The sequence below is a fragment of the Catharus ustulatus genome, chromosome 1 (assembly GCF_009819885.2).
Source record: "Catharus ustulatus isolate bCatUst1 chromosome 1, bCatUst1.pri.v2, whole genome shotgun sequence".
NCBI classification, from domain to species: domain Eukaryota; kingdom Metazoa; phylum Chordata; class Aves; order Passeriformes; family Turdidae; genus Catharus; species Catharus ustulatus.
The window spans coordinates 155,492,968-155,516,477 of record NC_046221.1 but is presented as its reverse complement, the minus strand read 5'-3'; the positions used below and the strand labels follow the sequence as shown (position 1 = coordinate 155,516,477).

At 39.7% G+C, this 23,510-nt stretch overlaps 1 protein-coding gene across 1 annotated transcript in view; it reads right to left on the bottom strand.

Moving 5' to 3' along the window:
* Positions 1 to 4,922: 4,922 nt before the first annotated feature.
* TG (thyroglobulin) overlaps positions 4,923 to 23,510 on the bottom strand; it is a 146,596-nt gene continuing 128,008 nt past the window's right edge. Inside the window, exons 45-48 of the mRNA XM_033063694.1 lie at positions 21,637 to 21,741; positions 10,823 to 10,963; positions 9,867 to 10,057; positions 4,923 to 5,195 (exon numbers count right to left, since the gene is read on the bottom strand). Of these exons, the coding sequence (XP_032919585.1) occupies positions 5,083 to 5,195; positions 9,867 to 10,057; positions 10,823 to 10,963; positions 21,637 to 21,741 (550 nt within the window). The 3' untranslated portion in view covers positions 4,923 to 5,082. The remainder of the gene's footprint in view (positions 5,196 to 9,866; positions 10,058 to 10,822; positions 10,964 to 21,636; positions 21,742 to 23,510) is intronic.

Here is a 23,510-nt window from a genome sequence, read left to right as displayed (position 1 = left end):
AGCCCTTGCATTATCTTGTCCAAGTGATTCAACCTTCTCACAGCCACAAGTTCTGACAGCCCAGGAGGCTGCAACAAAAACTGTGAAAAAACAGAGCTTTGGAGTCACAGAAACCAGGCTGGCAGCCACAATGCTGGCTGTTCTTGAAAGTCTTATTCCATACCTGCATCTTGTAGGAGTTGGAGGCGATAGTGAAGGATAGGACAGCAGGTGTTAGGCTTAGCTCCCAAGGTGCTAAGTTAGGTCCCTAAATGGCTTTGTGAATTTGGATAAAATGGAGAGATGACATAGGGCTCTCTTCAGCACATGGTGGAAAGTGACTGCTTCCTTTTGGGATGAAAGGAAGAGTCAGGCTGAGGTCCATCCTTCCCCTGAGGTGAACACTGCTGGAAACACCTCTACTACTTCTGTACAAAGTGCTGTTGGTCACCACCCCAGGCTGATCTGCATCTTGTGAAACAGGATCTGACTTGTGAACTGCCCTACACCTACAAGGTAGTACTTTGAATGAATCTTTTTTGCACTTTAGGCTGATCTGAGATGCTGAATTTAAATGATGCTGCTTTGGCCTCTAGCTACAATAAACCAAGCAGTCAGTTATTAGTTATCTGAGTGATCTTTCACCTTAACATGGGCTTTACCTCAGAGTTGAATCTCCTAGATAGCCAGCATCCAGCCATTAACTTCTGAATTGTCACACTAAAGAGCAGCTGTCAATTCACACTGGTATTCCCTGTGTTTTAGGATACAAGTACTGAGTAAACTCTTGAGAGCCAGAATAAATCCTTGCCTTATCTAGGTATCCTGTTTTTTAGGTATCTAGACAAAATATTTTAAACAAAAGACTTTTCACTGAAAAATCATCCTTCTATTATGTAAAATTGAGATATCTGAGCAATTGTCATTGCCTAATGTAGAACATCAAGTCTCTTGAACTTGGGCTCTCATTTCACTTATACTGACATATGCAGAGCAGGTCACTGCTTTCAGTGGTACATATAAAATCCTGCAGAAAACTGATTATGACTCCTCTGAGCTCTTTCTTGAATTTAAAACCAGGGATGTGTGGGTCCCTTTTGAGGTGTGCATTGCTTCTTTGTGTAAGACAGTACCTGTAAGCCAGTAATGAAAATGCTGGCTGCCCCACTGCAAAACTGGCCACTGTCTTATTAACGTGTAACAAAAAAAAAGCTTTTTTTGGTCTGTATTGCTAAAGATCTCAGTCTTAACCAGGGAAGCTAAACAACAAGCTAAATTCTCCCCTTGTGAGTCAATGAACTGCTGCCAATTGCAATGGTGCTTTTGTCTGTGGCCATCTGCTCATCATGAAAGGGAAAAGGTTCCTCAGTGGGCACTGACCATTGCACAGATGTTGGGTGGGGTTTTCAGAGCCATAATGAGAACCGGGCACCCAAATTCCCTACAGGTTAGCGGGATCTGACTTACAAAGTTCCTTAGTCAGCTTTGAGAAACAGCTGTAATGTTTAAAAATATCCAGTCCCATCTGCCTTCGATCAGAGGCCTAGGAGATATTATCAGTGAGATTGACTTGTGCTCACCAGACTGTCTGTAGAGTGATTGTGTAAGAAGCAGGAAAGATAAACTCCTGAGGCATTGCCTCTCATGCCATGATAGCAGAATATTTAAGAAATAACAAGAAGAAGGAAAAGGAGGTCTCCCTAAAACAAGAAAATAACAGCTTTTGTAGCGATCTAAAATCTGTGCTGTGAAACACAGCATTCTCCACCCCAGTCATACATCATCAGCCTCTCAGAGTGAGTAGATTTGTCAGGAATCCTGATGCAAAACTGTCTTAATTGTCTTTGAGGGCACATGAGCTCTCAGCTGAAGTTCACTGAGTTTTAGCCAGTGCTGGAAACAAGGGGTCTTCCCTGGGCAGCTGGAAAACTAGGAGAAGCAAACATCATCATGACCAAAGGCCATGCTAGAAGATCCACATCTGCAGGGGCAGGAAGTAGTGACCCCTCAGCTTTGGGTCAAATCAACCTCATATAAAACCAGAAAAAAATAGAAAAAGTTGAAAGCCCTGGCTATCACACTTCCGATTAACCAAGTTCTCTCACACCTGAAACCTATATAAAATCCCAGCCAGGCCTGTGTCTGTGTTTCAAAGACCAAATGGGAACCATGTGGAGGATCTTTGGCTTTATTTTATTTTAAGCCTCATATAGGGAGGAGCAATCGCCCATAAATATCTAATTATTACTATATTAGCCACTGCTATGGAGTGTAGCTGGAGCAAGGTAGAGAGAATGTGAGTATTTAAGTCATACATAACTGACTGTGATGCTGCTATGGTGAAAAACTGAGTCCTCAGTTTTAGCCAAGGGAATTATATGATGTGGTTAGTAGCAGGATGACAACTGTTATGTTCCAGCTCTATGTGTCAAGTACTTATGAAAACAATCAATGTTCCAGCATTGCCATTTAGTCAGTTGTTTTCTTTCCAACTCTGCATGGTAAAATATTTCTAATACTCCACATTTTTTCTCTGTTGCCTAATATCTCCTGTGTGAAAGAATCACACAAAATGCTGTAGGGTAGACATTCAAGTATTAAAAGCAACACATACATAAAGGTTCTGATGGCTTGTCTTTCAAAAAGTTCATATTGAATAACTTAAATGGCATTAACTTGAGTTGTCTGTGTGTGTGCTCATAGCAAGTTTTAAAGACTGCTTCACTTTTAAATAATTATAGCCATTTCCAGTAGGAAGGAGGAAAGCATGGCTCTAGTTGTGCTTCTGTGCATTGCTCCAGTACCAGATCACTGCAGTCTTTGGTATTTCAGTTTAAAACGCAATGACCTAAACAGTCTGGGAATGTATTTTTCTTACTAGGAATTATATGTGGGAGCAGACTTGGCCTCTCAGTATCACTGAGGCTAAAGTTTCCTGACCCCTGTCAGTCAGTCCACATGTGTGCTTTTCTAACTAAATCTCCTGTAGGATTTGACCAGGATATTTTTAACAGCATGATTCCCCATAAGAAAGAGGAGTAAAGTCAGGAAGGTGATGAGAGTCACAGCCAAAAATACTGAACCACTTGTGCTGATGCAAATGCTGTCTCAGAATTCATAAATGTTTGAGCTGAAGGATATGGGACAGAAGATGTGGGAAGATGAGGAAATGGGGAATTACAGGAATACAAGGGATTATGCATTTGTCTGCATCAAAATGTGCCTTGACAGAAGAAATTTTAAAGAAGCACAGAGAGTGAGCAGGACAAGCATAAGAGAAGAAGACGGTGCAGAGAACTGGGGAAGAATATATTCATGCTTTTTAAAGGAGGAAACCAACACTGGGCTATAGAAAAGAGGCTTCTAGGAAACCTGGAGAGAGACAGAACAGTCTAAAGAGCTGCATCCACTGTAACAGAGTGTGTGGGGCAGTCAGCCGTGAAATAAAGATGTTTACAAATAATCCATACTGAAAGAGTCTCTTTTATCAAACTGGCAGTCGAGCTGGATGTCTCAGGAAGAGTGACTGAAAAGCCCAGTCATACCTGCCTATCTACCAGTCCTACCAGATGGCCAAGGCTGTAACTAGGAACCTACAAGGCTAAGCTGTTGCACTCCTAGCTCAAAATGAAAATCTTTTCTCAAATTCCTGAGACATCTCTGGGCTTCAGGTGGAGCTGAATAGTGAGTGGGAAAAGATTATATATTTGGTTTTCATTAACACTAGTCAATACTGAATCCTTTTAAATCTGTCCTCTGTTTACCAGTTCCATGGGCAGCAGGATTATACTGGAGATGCTGTGACCAACAATTAGCTCTCAAATAGGGCAAAAATAAGCCCAGTTTTGCCCAAGGAATCAGAGCTGCACTATCTATAGTTACTGCAAAGAAAGCATCCTTTGTTGACATAAGTGTTTAAGATTTGGGCTTTTTAAAAAGTTCTTAAATAGTTTTGGCTTTTTTTTTTTGTTTTTACCTTTACCAGTTAGCTAATGATGGAAAACAGAGTTTGAGTTCTCCATCTTTACTCTTTTATATTTAGCCAGTTAACAAGCTTCTTGATTCTTCTAGTCTTTTACTGTTTATTGAACAGGATGTAAGTATAAAAACTAGGAGTGTTACACAGTTTTTTTCTATCTTGGTAAAACCTTTGGAAACCTGGATACATGGCAGTATCAGCTCATGTGTTGTCGAAGAGCTCAAGCAGGAAACAAAACCTTATGAGTTGTTTTACTAAATCATTTCAGCACTGCACAAGAAATGTGTGTCTTACTGAGAAACCTTGATTTTACTTTTTGTGAAGTCTCATGGACATGCGTATGATATGCTATCAACTGAAGGAATAAGTTATCAACCTAATCCAAAATACTTTCAGAGCCATTAGAGATATCCTATGATTTTCCTTAAGCTTCCAAAACTATTGTGTATCTCACCACCTTCTTAAAAAACACAGATGCTCCAAGGATGGCATGGTCTAGCTTTAATTAACTTATTTATTGCATTATCTCTTCTGTGTACTCTGCCTTATCCAAATAGTCCTATACATAATTTCACAGGGGATCATGAATATAGCATGTGCATGACTTCATGTGAACACACTCAATGCATACTCTTCATTCCCTTCTTAAATTGCTCTTCCTTCCCATTTTAGAGTTCTTTAGTTTTCTCCAGAATGCCAAGCTAGGCTCTCTCTCCTATCAGCAGCTTGTGATAGGATGAGTAATAAAAAAGGACAAGACAGATATGACATTTAACAAATCTGAGCCTCATCAATGTGGGGCTTCTGAGTGTTTTGATGTATGTCTCTTTCTGGCTGGTGATACTAGAATTTGTGTAGTTGCAAGAAATAAAGACCAAGTGTATTTGTTTTGGTTTTGCAGTTTTTATTGATACTTTATTTTTTCAAATTACAGTCTCTTTTGACTTAATAGCTGTAGTGTTTATTTTGTGCCACATTAATCAATTTTCTTGAAAACTACTTTATTAAAAAGTCTACTTTACTTGATGAGAAAGTTAACTAAAGGAAGTGTTGTTCCTGTGGTGTGAGATGGTTGTGTGGATGTACAACTGTGTGCCAAAGCCACCTCACAGCCCTGTGATTCCCTATCTGCTGTAAGCCACCTCATCCCCCAGGGGCTGCCTCTCCAGGGAGGCAACTTCACTTGGAGTTTCACCAGAGCTGTTTTCTGCAGATGGCTCTCCACCACTTGCACCTCCTGAAAAGACAACACAATTAAGATTAGAATAGATATCATATCCTTGAGGCAGCAAGCTACAAGGTACACATTTTGTCAGTCACATCTAAAAATCTTTTATGCAGCTATAAATGTTCAGGAAACTGTTCTTCTCAGTTGACAATCCATTTGCTTTAGAGTTATGGTAATTAAGTATTGTTCTTTAAATAACTGCCACTGGAACACATAATAGATTTTCCTCCACTCATGCAAGATTTTTTTTTTCTATTATCTCCTGAAAATTCCCTGCCAGCTAGGAAGTGTGGGCAACATTAATTTTTTTGCATATAATACAAAAAGCCCCAAGCACCCACCTCCAACAGATCTTTTCTTTATCTTTTACCTTCTTTGATTTTATTCTTCAACCCTATTTCAGTAATGCAGTTGCCTCAACACCACCAAGCTATGTCAAGAAAGTGTACTGAGGGTGTGTATTTAATGTCTCATAGCTAGAGTGCTCTCACTGCTGCACAGATGTCCCTCATACTAAAGGAATGCTTTCTATTTGAGATTTTCAAAAAGAAGGTGTGACTAGGATGAAAGGTGAATGCTAACCACAACATTCCTGATTCAGTTTTGATTCAAGTCTGAACTCTGAACAATCTTTCTTTGTTTGGACTCTAGTTTGGCTACACATGGCATCCCAGAGCTCACGGAGAAGCTTCTAGGTTTCCTACCTGTTGAATTTTCTACATATAAAGTCCAATCTGGCCAGCTTGAGCATAGGAAATATTCCTAAAGGTGGAAATTTAGGCACATGAGTTGGGCAGACAAGATTTCACTGTGAGGCACTAAAGGTATCTCTTTCTCTCCGGCTGCAAGACTGCTTACAGAGGCACACACTTCAGGAGGATGGGTTGTGTTTAGTTACCAGCTAGAGGAGTAAGAGATGGAGACTCATCCAACTCCACCTGTTTGGGATGCAGTGAGAGGCTCCTTATAAAGGGAGTTACTGTTGTGCACACAGTCCACCCCACTATGTAAGGGGAATGTTAGCATTTCGACATCTGTCTGAATACACATAAACATTCTGGAGCTCCTGTTTTGAATGGAATTTCTAGCTGAATTTTAAGTTATTAACACATTCCCTGGAAAAATCCATCCACAGCTCTATTTTTCCACAATTGCCACTCTTCTTGTTTCTCATTTTGATGTTTTCCATGGTAACTGTCATAATACAAAATATTAAGCATGTCTGAAATGCAACCATGGGAACTCCAAATGTCTTCAAGCACCATCACTTTCATTATTCCCCAAGCAAACTGCTCCCCAAAATTTCAACTTTGCAAACTGGTCTCAAACAATACTTCAAGAGATTATCAGTTCATCTGCAATGAAACAGATTCCAAGTTCCCTTCATAGCTTGTAATGGCACTGCCAGCAACCATTATGATGAATCATTGCATTTATTACATGGATTTTTAAAAATTATCTTCAAATACAACAACATACATTCCAATTATGTGTCAGGGACAAATTATACATTCTATCATTAAATTTTTTGGTCTAATCACAAAATGAAACACCACCTTGGACAATTTATTTTCACTGAGTGGGAAGAAAATTACAGGTAACAGTTAAGATAAACAACAGTTTCTAGATCCAGCAGTGAACAACCTAAAAGACATCTCAGATTTTTAATATGAGAGGTTTTATTCCAGAAGCTGAAATTTATGAGTTTAGCTTAAACCACAGCAAGGAATACCTCAGTTTGCTCTTGGACGGAGATATTGAGCTTTGAGCCTTCAGTCATCCCTAATTTGACATTTTCAAGTCAAGACATTTCCCATGGCAGCATACAAAGGATCGAGAAAAATCCTTAAAATGCCAGTTCTAGTTATATTTTATGACCATTGCTTTGTCCAGTTCTTCTCCATTTGATTGAAATATATTGGGGATTTTTTTGCTTATAGATTCCAGATGGTATAAGAAGCTGGAAAAATATTGATTTCAAGGAAAAGATGAGATGAATGAAATGGGATTTATCACAGCTGGTTGAGATTGCATCATACTAGACCCTGTACACCTTTGTATTTAGATGTGAAGACTGGAATGTTTCGTTGTCCTTACTTCTCACTGGCACACGTGTAAATTCCATCTGCTTGGCATGACGCCACAAACTGCAACCCAGAAGAACAATCCAAGAACACTATCACGAACATTTATAATTTTTGAAAGGCAGAAAAGTGTTAGAGTGGATCTCAGGGTAGCTGACAGACAAAGAGATCCCCCTCAGGAAGGAGTACAAGGTACAACACTCAAAACTGGTTTGGAGCATTGTTCTCTCAAATCTGGTTCAGCATGTGCCAAGGTCCCACGGGACAGCCTGACAGCACTCCAGGAGCAGCAGCTGGAGCAGGCAGGGATCAACAGAGGTGCAGTGCCACAGTTCTGAAGGGAGCCACAGCAAACTACCTCAGGTGCAAGGACATACATCAACTAGGTAACACCATGATACATAGGGATTCAATCCTTGCAGAATCTAATTTTTGGGAGCAATGCAAGTGATGAACTTGTACTGGTGGAGTGACACTGCTTTGACATGAATTTCAGCACAGCATACTTTCAAAAATAAATTAAGGGTGCTCAGCCATCACCATCTGAGTTTAATGCAGTCTTTCTAACTGAACTGATGGACATTGGAATCTTTTCTTATAAGAACCTGGGCTCAGATTGTTATCAAAAGACTCACAGGATCTATAAGTTACCATCCCAGGCTAAGAGGTCTGTAGCAGAAAATGGTTTGCTGTGATGTCTGTTTAAACTCTGTGAGAAAATTTAGTATTCAACAAAGAGAACAGATTAAAAATTACTATCAAAGTAAAGTGTCAAGCCAACATTTCTGTGAGATGGAATTTAGCAGAAATCACCTGTGTAACTGCATTACCATGGTGCTGAGGCCAAGCAAATACTGGCTGAAAGAGCCAGCTGGGTGTGCTCAGTTCTGCTTGAAGATTAACATGTACTTTCAATATGTACTTTTTAAACCTTTTCTTGACAATCCATACTCCATAAATTTCACACTTTATGGCTTGTTTTCAAAAATTTTACTCAACTTTGTGAACTCTTTAAGTGTGTTTTTCTCTCCCTCCCTGTATTTTTGTTTAACATACAAGTATTTGGCTTTGGCCATGGACAAGAGTAGGACATTGAACTAGGCAGATCATTGGACTAACCCATACATGAATTTTGTGTTTCTATGCCGATTAGGATAGTTTTAAATCTTGTCTGTGTCAAAACCAATATGCCCTGGTGGATGTTTTCCCACTTTTTTGGGGAATTTCCGTAGGTGCTAGGAATGGTCTCTGTCCGTGGTGCTCGGCCAGCAGTCATTGTACCAGAGCTGTGACTTCAGCCCAGTCTGGCATTACACAGCCACAGTGCTGTGAGATGAGGTCCAAAATGATCTAGAAGTTATTGTCAGGTTTGTTTACCAGAATAAAGCTGTGAAAATTAGCAATATCTCAATCAGCACAAAGCCATTGGAGATATCAAAGTATCCTCTCTGAACTTGAAAGACATTGATGGATACCTGGAAACTGATGAAAAGGCTGACAACAAAATCCTGACTCCACTTTGGAACAAAGACCATGAGAAAAGATTGAGGCTGTCTATTGAATGAGAGAAGTGATGCTCTGTGTTTGCATCAGAACAACCAGCTTGATGGTTCTGAGATGTTTTAGTTTTGTGTCACTCAAACATTAGTCTCAGCCCGTTTGATGTCTTGTGTCGAGCATAGATAGCCTAGGTAGCTTGGTGTCTTGGAAACTACATTTTGTTCTCAGAAATTCAACTGAGCAAATCAGAGAGAGCCTGAATTGTGTTCACTATGAAGATGAATCCTTAGGACATAAAAAACACATGCAAACTTGCAGGCCTCCAAGAACAATTCCAAACATCTCTGCCTGCCAAAATGGGATGGTTTTGTTTGCTTTGCTTGAGGCAATCCATATTTATTTACAAGATACACAGATATGAAGGGGAGGGTTTTTTTTACTAGAATAAATTCAGGACAGGCAGCAGATTGAAATCTAAGCAGAGTTGGTTTTACTGTCCTAAGCAGTAAGAAAAACTTGAAGGGCTCTCATAGCTGCATTGAAATTTATGGGAAGTATAAGAGGAGACATGCAAGGGGAATAAGCACCACAGCTGTAAAAAAAGTCAAAGAAACTAATCTAGTGAGAAGTCAAAGCATGCAGGAACCATGGTAACACATAAAGCCTCAGCTGCAACTTTACAGTGGATGGCAATGATTTGTGCTCCTCCTAAGCCATAGGAGCTCAACATTCTCATGTTAGGTGCTTCCAGTAGACACAAGAGGCTGTATACACAGTCTTCCAGTTTATCTAGAATCTATATTATGACTGTAAATAGGGAGCAAGCTCTCTATATGGCTTCATCACATCTACTATCATCATAACAAGAAGATTTCTCTGGCTAGTTAAACTTCAGGACAATTAAACTTTATTACACATTACATGCTATAATGTAAGTTTGTTTAGTGTTACATTCTTAACTATACACCCTGGACATTGCAAGATGTTTAATTTGTGAAAAGTGCTTTTCCACAGTGACATAACAGCACTACAGTTAAATGAAAACATTTAGCAGAGAATTTAGGCTTTATTTAATGTCAGAAAACACTCTTCTCACCTGTGGATGCTTTCAGCCTTCTGATATAATCAGACCAAAAGGAACAGTCTGCTTTTTTCAGTCCTTTAAGAGTCAGCAAAGAAACAGTGAATTCCTTGTAGTTATCACCATCATCGCTTGACAGATACATAGGCCAGGCAGGCAGCACCCCCAACATTCTTCTCGAGAAACTGTGGAGGTAGTTTGGATTTCTAAGGGAGTGGGAGACATCATCATTAGAAAAGAATGACATGAACAGTAAAATGATAAGCTTGGCTAAGTCAGGGAAATGTGTGTTCAGTCCCTCTGACCAGCGGGGCTCAGATTCAGTCCAGGCTGGTGAATCATTCATAGTGCCTCATCTGACAGTACCTTTCTAGCCTGCTTCATTTCCCAAGGAACAGGTATACAGAACCTGTACAGACACGGGCTTATGAACACCCTCAATCCCAGCCCAGCCCAGCCCATGATGCTGTAAAAAACACATGAAGTCACTGTTCCACCATTCCCATACTAGGTTTCCAGAGGTACTCCTCATTTTCAAGCATGGTCACAGCACAGTAGCACAGAATGATGTTCACAGAGTAGTTGGTAAAGGGTGTATTGTATCTTCTTGTTCTTTCCCTTTTCTTATGGGAAAAAGAGAACTCTTAGCCAACAGGTTTCAAAATTGGGGTTCTAGAACTGAGCCCTGGATACAACATCAAGGCCTTTGAAGCCTGCATTTACTTTAGCAGCTGGTCAAGGGATTTAAATATCTATTCCTCCTAGCTAAGTCTCTGCTATAAACCTTTGGTGGCTTCTCTGCTTGGTAACTTTGCCGTGACTTTCCAAGTGTGGACCAAATCCCACTCAGGCTTACAGACTGTAGAGGAAGGGGAGAGGGATTAAATGAGGGCAGGGCCTGGGCTGACTACACTCCCTCTACTTCTCACCATCTCCCCAGTCACAGCAATTCTTAAATATCCCACACTTACCCAGAGTTTATGAAATTGGAGATATACTGCATAATTTGCAAGGAGAGGCTCTTTTCTTCCTCAGTAAATTGTTCTTCATACTTCGGGTAAAAGGGTAAACCAAATGCATACTGAACATCCAGCAGGAACTCCTGACCTGAGCTAAACCAAATATTTACAGAAAGATAATTAAAACCATCATTTATTTATTTGTAGGAGAAAGGGAAATAAATTAATTCAGAGAATAAAGCAAGTTTGTAAATAATTAATGACCATTAATTAGAGTGTGGTGAGCTGTGGGACTTTTTCAATCCAAAACATAACAGAAGAACAAGCAATAACAAGGAGATTTTTTCCATTATGTTAGTGCAGGGTCTTTAACATTTGTTACTAAAGAAAATTGTGGAAGGTGTTAGGGCACATTTTCTAAATTAATTGGGTGTATAAGAGAGAGTGATAGAGGGAGAAAGTCACTTGGCTATTCCTCAAATGCCTCTTAGGTTTTGGACAGATTTTCACTAAAATTAAATTCAGAAAGTGGAAGCAAGTGGTGACATGGATGCTGGCAGCCACAGCGGAAGGTTAATTATGGCTTATTTCACAGACTTGGAATAAAATTCTGGCCTTTCTTAGCAGCAACTGGAGTTTTTCCATTGACTTCATTGTGGCCAGGATTCTGGATAAGAAAAGATGTAACAGGAGATGTTTATGAAGATTTCTCTTAGACATAGTTTTAATCTAATTTCTCTGCTGGCTGGGTGGTTTTGGTTCATACACTGTTCTCCCCAAGTTTTATATGGCAGACAAGTCGAAACAGCTTGAGATAATCACCTAGATCAGATTTAAGAAACTGCTGTGTAGTTCCACGTAGTACTTGTAACTTATTATAAGGAATATTTCAACAATTCAGAGCCAAGACCAGCCAGGTGAGACTTGCAGGACCTGGTTACACACTCAAAATTGTCCAGTCCTGCAGAAAAACAGGCCAACTTCTTCTAATAAAATGATAACTAAACTATGTTCTACACATAGCTTTGAACCACAGCTCAGGAGGAGATATTTCTGGCCTGTCCAATCGCATTTTCCATATCCCCACTTGGACAAAGGTCTTATTGACATGGTTTGAATGCTGCATGAAGGCAGGCAGCATCAGGGGACCCTGGACAAGGAACAGATGTCTGTGAGACAAGAATAAACAAATCCCAGATCCACTCAACAAGATTTCATCTGCAGGTAGCACAACTGAAACTATTTTATCGTTGGACATGAAATGCAGCAGCACTGGTGTGACCGTGACACTGCCTCCAATGGAACAAGGACTGTTCCACCACCACTATGGGCAGGTGGTCTAAGAGCAAGATGACTGCTTTACATTTTATGAGTGGTGGCACCAAAGCCTCTATTTTGAAAAACACACAGCCCTCTAAATGAAATACATCTTGGGTTATGTTTTCCTTAGTCTTATCATAATACCTCAGTAATACTTTGCATCTGGAAAGTGAATTATTCACAGATTATTCACCAAAAAAATGTGGAACTGAAACAACATTAAAGCATATTTTTCTTCTCCAAATATTTATAAAAGGATTAAGCAAGATCATAGTTTAATAATTTTGCCTTAAAAATAATTTGCTTGGCCCAGTACATGACAGCAATTTCTAGTGTCAGTATTGCAGCAAAGGTATGATATACATAAAGAGGCAATTTTCTTGGCAAAGAAGAGTCACTTTTGATGAGATTAGAGGACATGAAATTAGTTGAGGTGCAATGAAGAGACAAATGTACTCATTTAGGGACTGCATAGCAGAGGTGAACTTAGGTGTGGAGCTAAAACAAGTAGGCTGGGACTGAGGGTTTCCCCCCAAATGTTCTTAGCCCTCTTTTTTCTAGAGGTAAAAACTGTTAAGGTCACAGCCCAGACTAAAAATTTAGCAACCTCATAAATAGAGAATTTATTTAATTTGAAATTATTTGTATGATTGTACTTGATTTGATACAGACTTAAAGTTGTACAAACCCTACAATTTCACAGACTGCTCTCAATATTTCTAGTTGATGAGAAAGAAAACATGAGGAGGATAAAAAAACCACTAAGCTTAAGAGGGAAAAGAGGCACAAAATAAATGCACAGAAGAGCAGGAAAGACAACTGGGAAACATCTAAATGGCAGCTGGATGGAAAATATCAGAATATTTCTGTCTCCTTCCTCAAACTCTGATCATAGAATCACAGAATCGTAGAATAACAGAACCATAGAATGGTTTGGGTCAGAAGGGACCAGAGGGAAGTGCAAAATGCCCAGAAATACCCAAACAAGGATTTTGGAGAATGCAGGAGCTCTGAGCTCACTCAGATAGTGACACTGTTTTCACTGAAAAAAAAGTGGAGTGAGAGAAAGAAAGGAGAAACAAATAAATATTTATTGCTTTGCTGCTGTAAACTGCCAACTCTGAAGGGAGGTTTTTATTTCCTGAGCTGCTCCAAAGTGCACTCCCAGGATACCAAGCATGTGCTCAACAGCAGCAGCTCTACATGGGGATATGAAGGCTCCACAACTGTTGGAATTGAGAGGACAATTTGACAAAGGGAGAACTGCAGAGACAAGGGCAAAAGGGGTTTTTAAGGAAACCAAATAGCAACTAACTTTCTCTACAGAAGTCCCTTTTCAAGGAACAGATCTGATATTTTAATGATAGCAGTGAATATAATTATGTGTAAGGATGAAATCTTGGCTTTGGTGATTTACAGGAGTAGTACTTTGTGTAAAGGTGGTTCTTCTCTGCATAGCTTTTCTTTTTCAGATGTCAATGTTTTTAGAAACAGATTCATGGCTCATTTTATTTGGCAGACCAGTGGATTAAGCTATGGGGAAGATAGAAGCCAGATCCTACAACTTTGTTCACACTAAAATGAGCTCTCCATGGGGAATTCTTACTTCACCTCGGAAGTGCTACTGGAGTCCAGTTTACAGAAAAATAGATAGTAAAATCAGAAACTTTGTGACATTCATAACCAATGATTTAACAGCAGAACCTGGAAATTTGTATTATCCAGTGCCAAACCATTTAATTGGGAAGGTATAAGTTTGGAGAAAATTTTCCTTAAACCTAAGATGGATTTTCCATTTAAATTTCCAAGTAGGAAAGACAGAAAGAGATTACTCAGCCATCAGATACTCCACTTCTCTCTCTACAGAGCTGTGGCAACTCTCACACAAAGGACAGCTTCAACAGGGAAGAGTAAAAGATGAGTAGATCAGAATTCAGAACAAAACAACCCTGGTTATGGTTGATTTGGTTTAAATTCTGGTTCCAAATCAAATAGAGCACAGATATAAGCCTCCATGTCCAAGAGCTGAAGCATTTTAAACACAGAAAACAGAACAGAAAAAAAACCAAGCCAAATCAACAACTAACAATTAAAACCAGACAAAAAGACCCCAAACCAAACTGCCTCACCACCACCACCACCCCAATTTAAAAAATCCTCAAAAATTTTATTTGCAAAACAGAATTGCCATGATTGGCAATCCATAATCAGGGCAGTCAGAGCAGAAGAATATGATCTGGCAGACTACTGTGCTATGTTAGGACTGAATGCACAACTCAGAGCTGGGGCTGCAGGGACCTCACAGTGCAATCCATAGTAAATTAGGACATGGATCTCATTTTGAACCTTGTCCTTGTTCTAGGTCTGGCTAATTATTTCATACTGGAAACTCATTTTGATGATTAATGACTTACTCTAGCCCAATATTTCTCCTTTTCCTTTCATTTAAAAATAGTCCTTACTCTCCGTTCCAGCTAATATCAATTAATCTCAAAGCATTTTGAGTCACAGCTTCTATTCTTAGTTGCCTTAATGTAATTTTTGGTCCTTTTTTAAACCTCTACACACAGACAGAAGCCAATGTAAATTAGCTCAAGATTCTAATGATATTGTACCAAAGCAGCAAACTTCCCACTGCTATTCAATCATTTAAATTTTAAAATAACAGGAAAAATATAACTAGCTAGAGTTCAGCCAGAATTGCCAGTGATCATCTGAGAAAGGCAGAAGAAATATTGTACTCAGACTCATGTCAGTCACCAAATAAAGCAGATGTTGGCAATCTGCAACAGATTGGTGAGATAAGAAAACCATTTATCCTTTAATGTAAACTGTTGTGAGAATAGCTGCTCATTCTAACAATTCTGTGAAAGATTTTGTGTTAGAGGAGATCATGGCTTTGACTTCCCAGCCTCACAATCAAGGCCCTGTTCAGTATCCCATTGGCAAGGACATGGGAAAATAAAAACCCCCACCTCTTCAGTGTCCCTTGGCTTTGCTGAGAGCAGGTTATTTACATGCTTTACATGAGTGAGCTGAGCACCACAGATGAAACCCAGATTCTTAGGTTGCTCATATATCTCCTGCTGATTTGAGGTTGAAGTAGGATTTCACAACAACTCTGTCCCAGGAGAAGAAGATATGATTTACATTAAATGTGCCTGTGTGCTCTTCTGCCCCCCATTCTGTGTTTATTTTCAGTAAATGAATTTAAAGTTATTTTTTGTGAGAATTATTGGAAATATTAATTATGCTTGTTTGCATCCATCTGCATTATCTTCACATTAATACCAGCAGATTTTTCCAGAGTATATTTGCATATCCAGTATCCTGAAGAGCCATTGTCTCATCCATGTCATGGGAGAGGAGCAGCCTACCAACCCTGCACTTTGCCTGAACTGAAATGTTCATTTGAATGCCAAGAAAAAATAATTTTAAAAATTATATACAGCCACACATTTTATGAAAGGAAATAGTATGTGATTGCAGGGAGAAAAAATAATCAAAGAATAGCTGGGTATTTATAGAAATTCAGTGAGCCAAAGTGAGGCCTGGTGTGACCTCTGCAGTTCTAGGGATGCATTTGGCTCACTGTGTCTCCTCTCATTATGAGCTCCTGCCAAACAAATGAGGGAAAGGATGTGAAAAACAGATGAACATTTTGCTTTCTTCTTTTCAGGAAAATCAGGACATATGGAAAAAGCTTAACTCCTAACAGGATTAAACTGCCAAGTTTATCCACCTTTGTACCAAAAAAGCCCTACAGATACATGGGACTTGCAAAAGTATTCTAGAGTTTGCTGTGTCTTTTCCATTTGAATTACTCCCAACACACACAATGTTCCACTTTGCATTGTAGCTGTTCCAATTAAAGAAAATAAAACTGAAATAGCAGATAGTAAATTCAAGAGCCTGAAAGCTCACACTAATTGAAAAAAAATCATACATCTTAAGGCAGGAAGAAAGAAAGCAAGCACTTTTATCAACTTGTCAGAACTCCTAAAGAACACAGATTACACAAACCTGTCAGATAATTGCTGTATTTAAGATCTAGTAATAGGCATGCTGACACTTGACTGGACTTTTGGGAGACAGAAATTCATTTGTTTGTTCAGTATGGCTACTCTTAAGTTGAATGAATGGATGACTTTCCAGAAAAAGGGGATGTGTGCATCTAAAGACCCCACAACACCAAGGAAAACATGGTGCTCAATATGCATCAACTTTGTGCTTATCTTGTAGATTACATTTGATGGGAACTGCCAATCCTTTCCTGTGTCTTTCAGCTGAATTTTGGTTCATTTAAAGATGTTTCCTGTTTTTTTCTGATCTGGCTGCTTTGCCTTTGCATATTTATTGCTAATTTAAAAGATCTGGAAAATCTACAGAGTTATGTAGGCCTCTAAACTACTTCATGGGAAGAAAAAACAAATTGTCCAGACCCCAAGCCTTTACAAACAGAGAAATTTTGCAAAGAGTTGAGAATGGCATGATGTGGCTGTATCAGTGGGACAGTGTTTTCATAGTTGCAGCTGGCACAAAGCAATGGATAAGGCCAAAGGAATGAGAGGCACTTCCAAAACAACAATTTTAGGAGATGCCTGGGAGTAGAGACCAGGATTTAGAGCACAATGACAAGCTGTTGTTGCAGCAAGTGGATGTAACTAGTCAGGGCAATTGTGGTGCTTGCCCAGCTCTAGAGCAACATTCATCTTGTCACCACCCACTGGTAATTTATTTACCTTCTGTTTTTAGGTCATTTATTTGAAGCCCAGAGGCAGCCTCCTGTCTGCCTGCACAGCACCCAGTTTAGACTGTGTCCCCAGCCTGTGGGGTGTTGGTACTCATGGAATAACAGCTGCAGAGGGAAGGAGAGCATCAAGTGGACAGCAAGTGGTGAATGGATTAAAAGCAGGGATGTGATATAACTGTTGTGAAATGAAAAGAGTAGAAAAATCTCCTTTAATTAGATATTAAGTATAGCCAAAATTCCTGCAGCATCCATAATAAATAGAAACCAAGAATACTTCACATAGCTGAATGGCTTTATACACAAACATTTTTTGTTTTATCAGTCAGGAGTTCTCGCCTTCAGTTACAGGAATCTTAAGAAGTGTCACCGAAACCCAGCCAACTATGTGAGCCTTGGCACACAGCAGCCTTTTAACAACTCACACCAATGTACACCAGAGTGCACAGTCAGGAGGTGAAGGCAGCCCCAACCAAAATGACTCAAAAAGACAGCAGCTCATTAACTTGGGTGAATCTGTCCCATGCAAAATTAAGAAAAGGTTTTATGATGATTATCATGGTCCTGTTAATGACTAGAAGATAAAGCCTCATTAAGCCTCAGTTTGATGCTTTTCCATCCTGTTGCTGATGATGATTATCAGCCCTCCTCATTGGGCAGAGCACTGAATTTTAACCACCATCTTTAAGACAGAACTTTTGGCACCACAACTGGAAACTGGCAAGCAGTGCTTCTTCAATGTAATATGCAAAAATCACCTAGAAACCTCTTGAAGGGTTAACAAGGCAAATCTTTGCACATTTATTAATATTATCCTTGTAAAACAATCTTCTATCACACATTTCCTTACCCTACCTAAAGCTACCCTCCAGTCCTCCCCACTATCCTAGGCAGTGCTGAGCAGCCACATTCCTCCTGCATTGTTTAGAATAAATGTTTACTCCAAGGCCTAAGTGTTCTCAAAGAGGGAGTGAGAAAATGGCAGCTGGGTCATGTATATGTTTTTACCACAGATTATTAATGTGGGAGTTGGCTCCTCATTCAAATGGGAACTGAAGACTAAAGCAGACATGCTGCCATGCCAAGCTCAGGAGAATGCTACCACGTGGAAGGAGACATTATTCTGCTCTCTGCAAGATCCATTCATCTATACAAAAACTGTCAGTTCATGGTTTTATGTGATTTTCCACATATGTCATAGGCATCAACTTAGGGCAGGCTTTTTAACCCTACCCTTGTATCTACACATGCTTGAATGTGTGTGTGTATGTGTATGCATTTTAGAAACATCCAGCTGAGAGACAGACTTTGGCTAATTGACTTTTACTGGCAAGAATTCCTCCCTGTTTAATATTTTTTGTCTACTTTGCATCATTGTGGTTGAGTCTGTCTTTACTAGCTGACTTCTCCTCCCTCTTGTTTATGTTGCTGTTAGTTATTAAGTGAAACAAGTACTTTTTCATCCCTGCATTTTAACTCTCTTTTCTGTTATGCATTTTGGAAGACACATAAAGTAGAGATAGGTGACAAAGTAGAAATTGAAGAATGTGCTGCTCTACAGTGCCTGATCTAATTAGTGAATGGCCGTTTCTCCAGAAAGAATATTTTGTCCAAGAGTAAAAAGTATTCCACTGTTGTAGTTATCTGAATATTATTTTAATGTACTTTTTCCAATTCTCCTGTGAGATAGCCATTAGCAATTATTATAGATTAAATATAATTATATTATTATCATCTTTATGATACAGATTGCAAACACAAAGAGAGAAGGTCCATCTCATGTGTAAACTGACTTCTTAGGAACAGTTTAAACATCAAAGTAAAAAACCCTCATTATTTTATCTTTTATGTTATTCATATTATGGACATAATACTATAAAAATTTCCATTTTTACAAGGGAAAGTTTATATCTCAGCAAACTGGTTGAGAAATCATTATTCTATCAAAAGCCTACAAGTGATGAGGAATGTCTTGTGAGATTTTCCTCCAGCTACAAAGTACGAGGGGGATCAGATTTAGTGTGCGCACTCACAGAATACCCTGTACATGACTCCTGTGTGCAAATCACACTTTGGCTATTGCATTCATTAACACAAACAAATGGCTGTATCAGGGCTCTCCTATTCAGGTCTTTAATAGAATGTTTGCAGGATTCAGTTCTCACTTATGCTGAGCAAGTTCACATCCACAAGTCCTGCCTTCCAGCCTAGGCTGTAGGTTTTTTGGGAGAGTACATGCCTCTGCTCCCTCTCCTAGGAGTCACAGTTTTCAAAGAAGAACTTGAGAACTCTCAAGACTCAGTACCAGTCGTTACACAAGTCTCTTGGAAGTTGGGGACACAGTTGCCAGATCTTTCCCCAAGATTAGCTTATATATGCTACTTGAAGGCTGTTTCATGGATATAATTGGTTTTACGGATTTATTGGTTTGAGTCTGGATAAATAGCTGATAATATTCTTAAGAACCGTTTTTCTTGTTCCAGATTCTTGATAGTTTACCATTTTTAGTAGTCAAAACCACTCTCCCATCTGAAGCTCTTTCCCTCAACAGCATCACAGCACTGCATGAGTGGGGCTGCAGTGCACCCACACTGCATGGGGGAGGGTGACGTGGCAAAAGGGGGATGGGATGAAAAATAAAGGAAGATGCATTTAGGCATGAATGAATGAAGAAATGAATGACAATATTTACAGAAAATACTTGCGCTATATTCAGCAGAGGACCCAGTGTGGGCTCCCTTGGGAAAAATAGGGTTTCACTTCACAAATAGACACATAGTAGTGCAAATGAGATGCTCTCATACACAGAGAAGCTGGATGCTGCAACTTCTGTTAAAGTGCTTGCTTTTCAACTTAAAGAGCATTATTTCAATGGCACTTAAGGATAAATAAAGATGAAAGGAGTAAGAACGCCATGCAGCATACCAAGTTGGGCCATTTCTCCCTGCAAGTGGCTTAACTTAAGGCAATTGAGCCTCTGCCTCACGTTCCTGCAAGTTTCAGACAGCTTTCTGGCTTTGTTTGTTCTTTTAAAGAGGATTATGGAAAAGCAAACCAATAACTTTTGCACTAAAGTTAAAGGAATTAGCCTAGAACACCAGTGTCAACATAAATATGATTAAAGTGTGTAGCTACATGCTATGTAAACTATTGCTGCATGGAAGAGTGTGAGGAGAGCTAAATAACATGAGCACAAGAAAAATCTTAAATAGGGCTTGATAGGAGAGAAAACTCTTATCAATTCAAAATCACTGCCTCAAAGCCAGTGAGTCTAAGCTGTATAAGTACTATTTAATCTACCTACAAATAAGATCTCATCATAGATGGCTGGGCCACTATCATTCTCCAAAGCAAGAGAAAACTTGCTAGCTCATTTGAGAGCACGGCTTTTCTTTTTGTGCAGCTGGATTTTTGGCATACCATAGCTGAGCCCTGTTTGGAGCCCTGTAAAAATCACTTATCTGGGCCTATCAGTAGCCAAATGGAACACTGCGAACATTCCCGCTGGAGCTGCCAGAGAAATAACAGCTCCCTGAGGATTAACTTCTCAGTTAGAAAGAAAGCAAGCCTGTGTTTCCACAGCATAATGGCCTTCATCTGTAACCTAGATCTGGGCTGGCTTCTTTCAAATGCTTTTTCACTATGCTATCAGGAAGGGAAAAAACCCATGCAGTTTGCAGGGAGCTTCACAGGATCAAATGGTGCCAGTAGGAGCCCACCATCCCTCCCCTGAGCCCTTTTGGAGGAAGCCTGAGAACAAGGAAAAGGTCTGAAAAAGCCTTCCTGGAGGGAGGTAGGGGCAGTCCAGGGGGTGGGGAACAAGCAGGGCTTCCTCATAAGGAAAGAGTATGAGGATAAGCATCCCTGTGTGCTTTCCTGCCCTGGTGTGTGCATTCAGGGAACAGAGGGGGTGACGGTCACTGCAGTTTATGGTCACTAAGCCTTTGAGAGCAGTAGCCACTCTGGTGAGTCACAGGGCAGCCCAAGGTGCTGACCACTGCCTGCAAACATCAGCACCTCTTCCTGACTTCTGTGAAAGGCTAGGTCTAAAATAAAGCCAGGAAAGGTCATCTTAAACGCCTCTGATTGTGGTAAGATACTGCATCTCCCATAGCCACTTAGGCCTTTCTGCCCAAAATATAATACAGCCTGTCCTGCTGACAATCATTCAAGTAAGCTTCTAAAATGAAGGATGACACAGAGCCTGAGTCCACCAATGCTGGTGTGCAACAATATTTTTCTTCCCATGAGACAGTGTGTCAGCAGAACACCAGTCATTGCTGGAGCAGGAAGGAATAAATCCCTGAGCTCATCCACACTGAAGGCAAGTCAGTACAACAGGGGTACAGCTGCACTGACCTCAAAAAAGGCAGCGCTGAATTAATGTTGAGTAACTAGAAAATGATACCACATTTATCGTGAGAGCTGTGGACTCCTGATGGCTTGGGCCACATTCTGACTCTTTGTGAGAGGTTTATCAGATGCAGAGTAGGAATATGAAGGGCTAACTTTGGTCAAGGTAGGTAAGTTGGAAAGGGGAAACTCAATTTAAGCATCTAATGGTAAGTGCTTCAGTTCAGAAAAAGGATTCCTGTATAGTTAAAGAACTCATTAGAGACCAATTCCTCCTTTGCTCATCTGAACTGTTTATTTAATGCACCTACATCTATTCATTTATTCCACAGCATGGCCAAGCAGTCAGCCCTGGTTTTACAAACTCTAAATCCAAGTAACATAATGAAATCCATCTCCTTACCTGCTCTGTGAGGAGCTCTCAGGTACATGGTACATGAAGACATTTCCTTGAGAGGCAGCCCAGTGACTTGCCATGTTTATGATGGGACAGGTGATAAACTGGTCACTGATAAAACAGGAGGAGCAGAGAACAGACACAGTTGTGTAAAGGAAAAAAGGGAAGAACCCCCACAAGCAACAGACTTGATAGCAACTATCTTGATAGTTTTCTTTAATTTTCCAAACCAGATCATATCTGTCTTCAAATCAATGGAAGGAAACCACATTCACCCTCTACAAAACTAGAACTACTTAGAATTCACTAGAAGGGCTGTTTTATGGAGTGCTGAACAATGATAGCAAACCAGATCTGACACATAAGAAATATCCTGGCAAAAAAAAAAACAAACCAACAAACAATCTCACTTAAGGGCTCATGATTATAATATTTTAAAGTTCTTTCTGGCACCACTAAGTTATGATGACATCTACTAATAGGTCTTGTATATTTCCTGGGTTAAGGATCAATAATATAATTTCTGAATTTGTATCTGTGTGATTTCCTGGGTAAAGTTTCCAGAACTAGAAGAGGTAAGAGACCACTTTTGAAGATAACCTGCAGGGCTCATCAATATGGAATTGCTGGTGCAATATGTATGGGAAAGAAAGATTAACCAATAAGTATGCAATGAGGAAGTCAATTTAACACCAGGTCTGGTGAAGCAAATGTATCCAAACCTTGCCACCTTCCTTTGCCCCAAGAAGAGGGGCTGGAAGGTGGGGTGAGCAGTAGCTGGAAGAAGCACAAGTGGTTCAAGAGGGGCAGGTGGAGGAGAGGAGACCTTACTGCAATCTCATATCTCACTGTGATTCCTCAAGGCAATGCTATTTACACGTGTGCCACCATTCCCCATTCCTCCTGTGCCTGAGGACTCAGCACATGCTTTGGGCGTTTCTATACCTTTACCTAGATGAGTGCACACAAACATATCTGCTGAGGAAGTGGGAGGTTTCAATTCTCAGTTTAGTGAATCTGAAACAGCAGCTTCTCCTTCAGACTTGGTAGGTTAAAAAATATATAAAACTGGTGAAAGAACGAACAGTGCCAGAGAAGCATAAAAACATGTTGCTATTTTTAACTGGTATGGTTATGAAAGGCACTGTTTGGGTGGCTATCTTGGCTCAGCAGAGTTTATTTAAGCTCATCTGTGAGACCACAAGCTTTGGGCTGACTGACCACAGGGATCTTTGACAGTTATGGTTGACAACACCCAAATGAAACAAAAATTACTGCTCTTCACATGCCTACCAGCATGGGGCTTTAGAGGAGCAGATGGTCTTTCAAAACTAGGCAGTCTGGGGAGAGCAATAGCTCTCAAGAAATACTTTGAGATACATTTCACCATTTAAAATGGATTTTCAGTTGGTACCTCGGGGGGGGGTGGGGAAGTCAGTTATTCTGAGGAAGTAGAAAAAAACTAAAATATCTAAATATCTAATAGTAACTGCAAAAAAGTGAAATGGCCATCTCTTACAGGCATGGAATGTCAGAGTTGTTTTTTGGTTTTTTTTTTTTAAAAAAAAGGAAAGAAAAAAATTAAACTAATTTTACACTTGGGTAAAAATACCAGAAAATTGCAGCTAAAACAAATTTAAAAGTAGAATTATTTTAAAACCACAAAATATGCACAATGTATGTAATTTAAACAACCACTTATGTCTCTTTATCACACTTTGTAATCCTGTTAAAACTTTAGCAGTTAATTCCTGACATAAAACTTCTCTTGGCTTACACATCTATGCTGGTAGTAAACTTTTTGTCAAAAAGAAACAAAACTTAGGAGAAAAAACCAAACCAACCAACCAAACATCCAAAAAACCAGGACCAATCTCCTG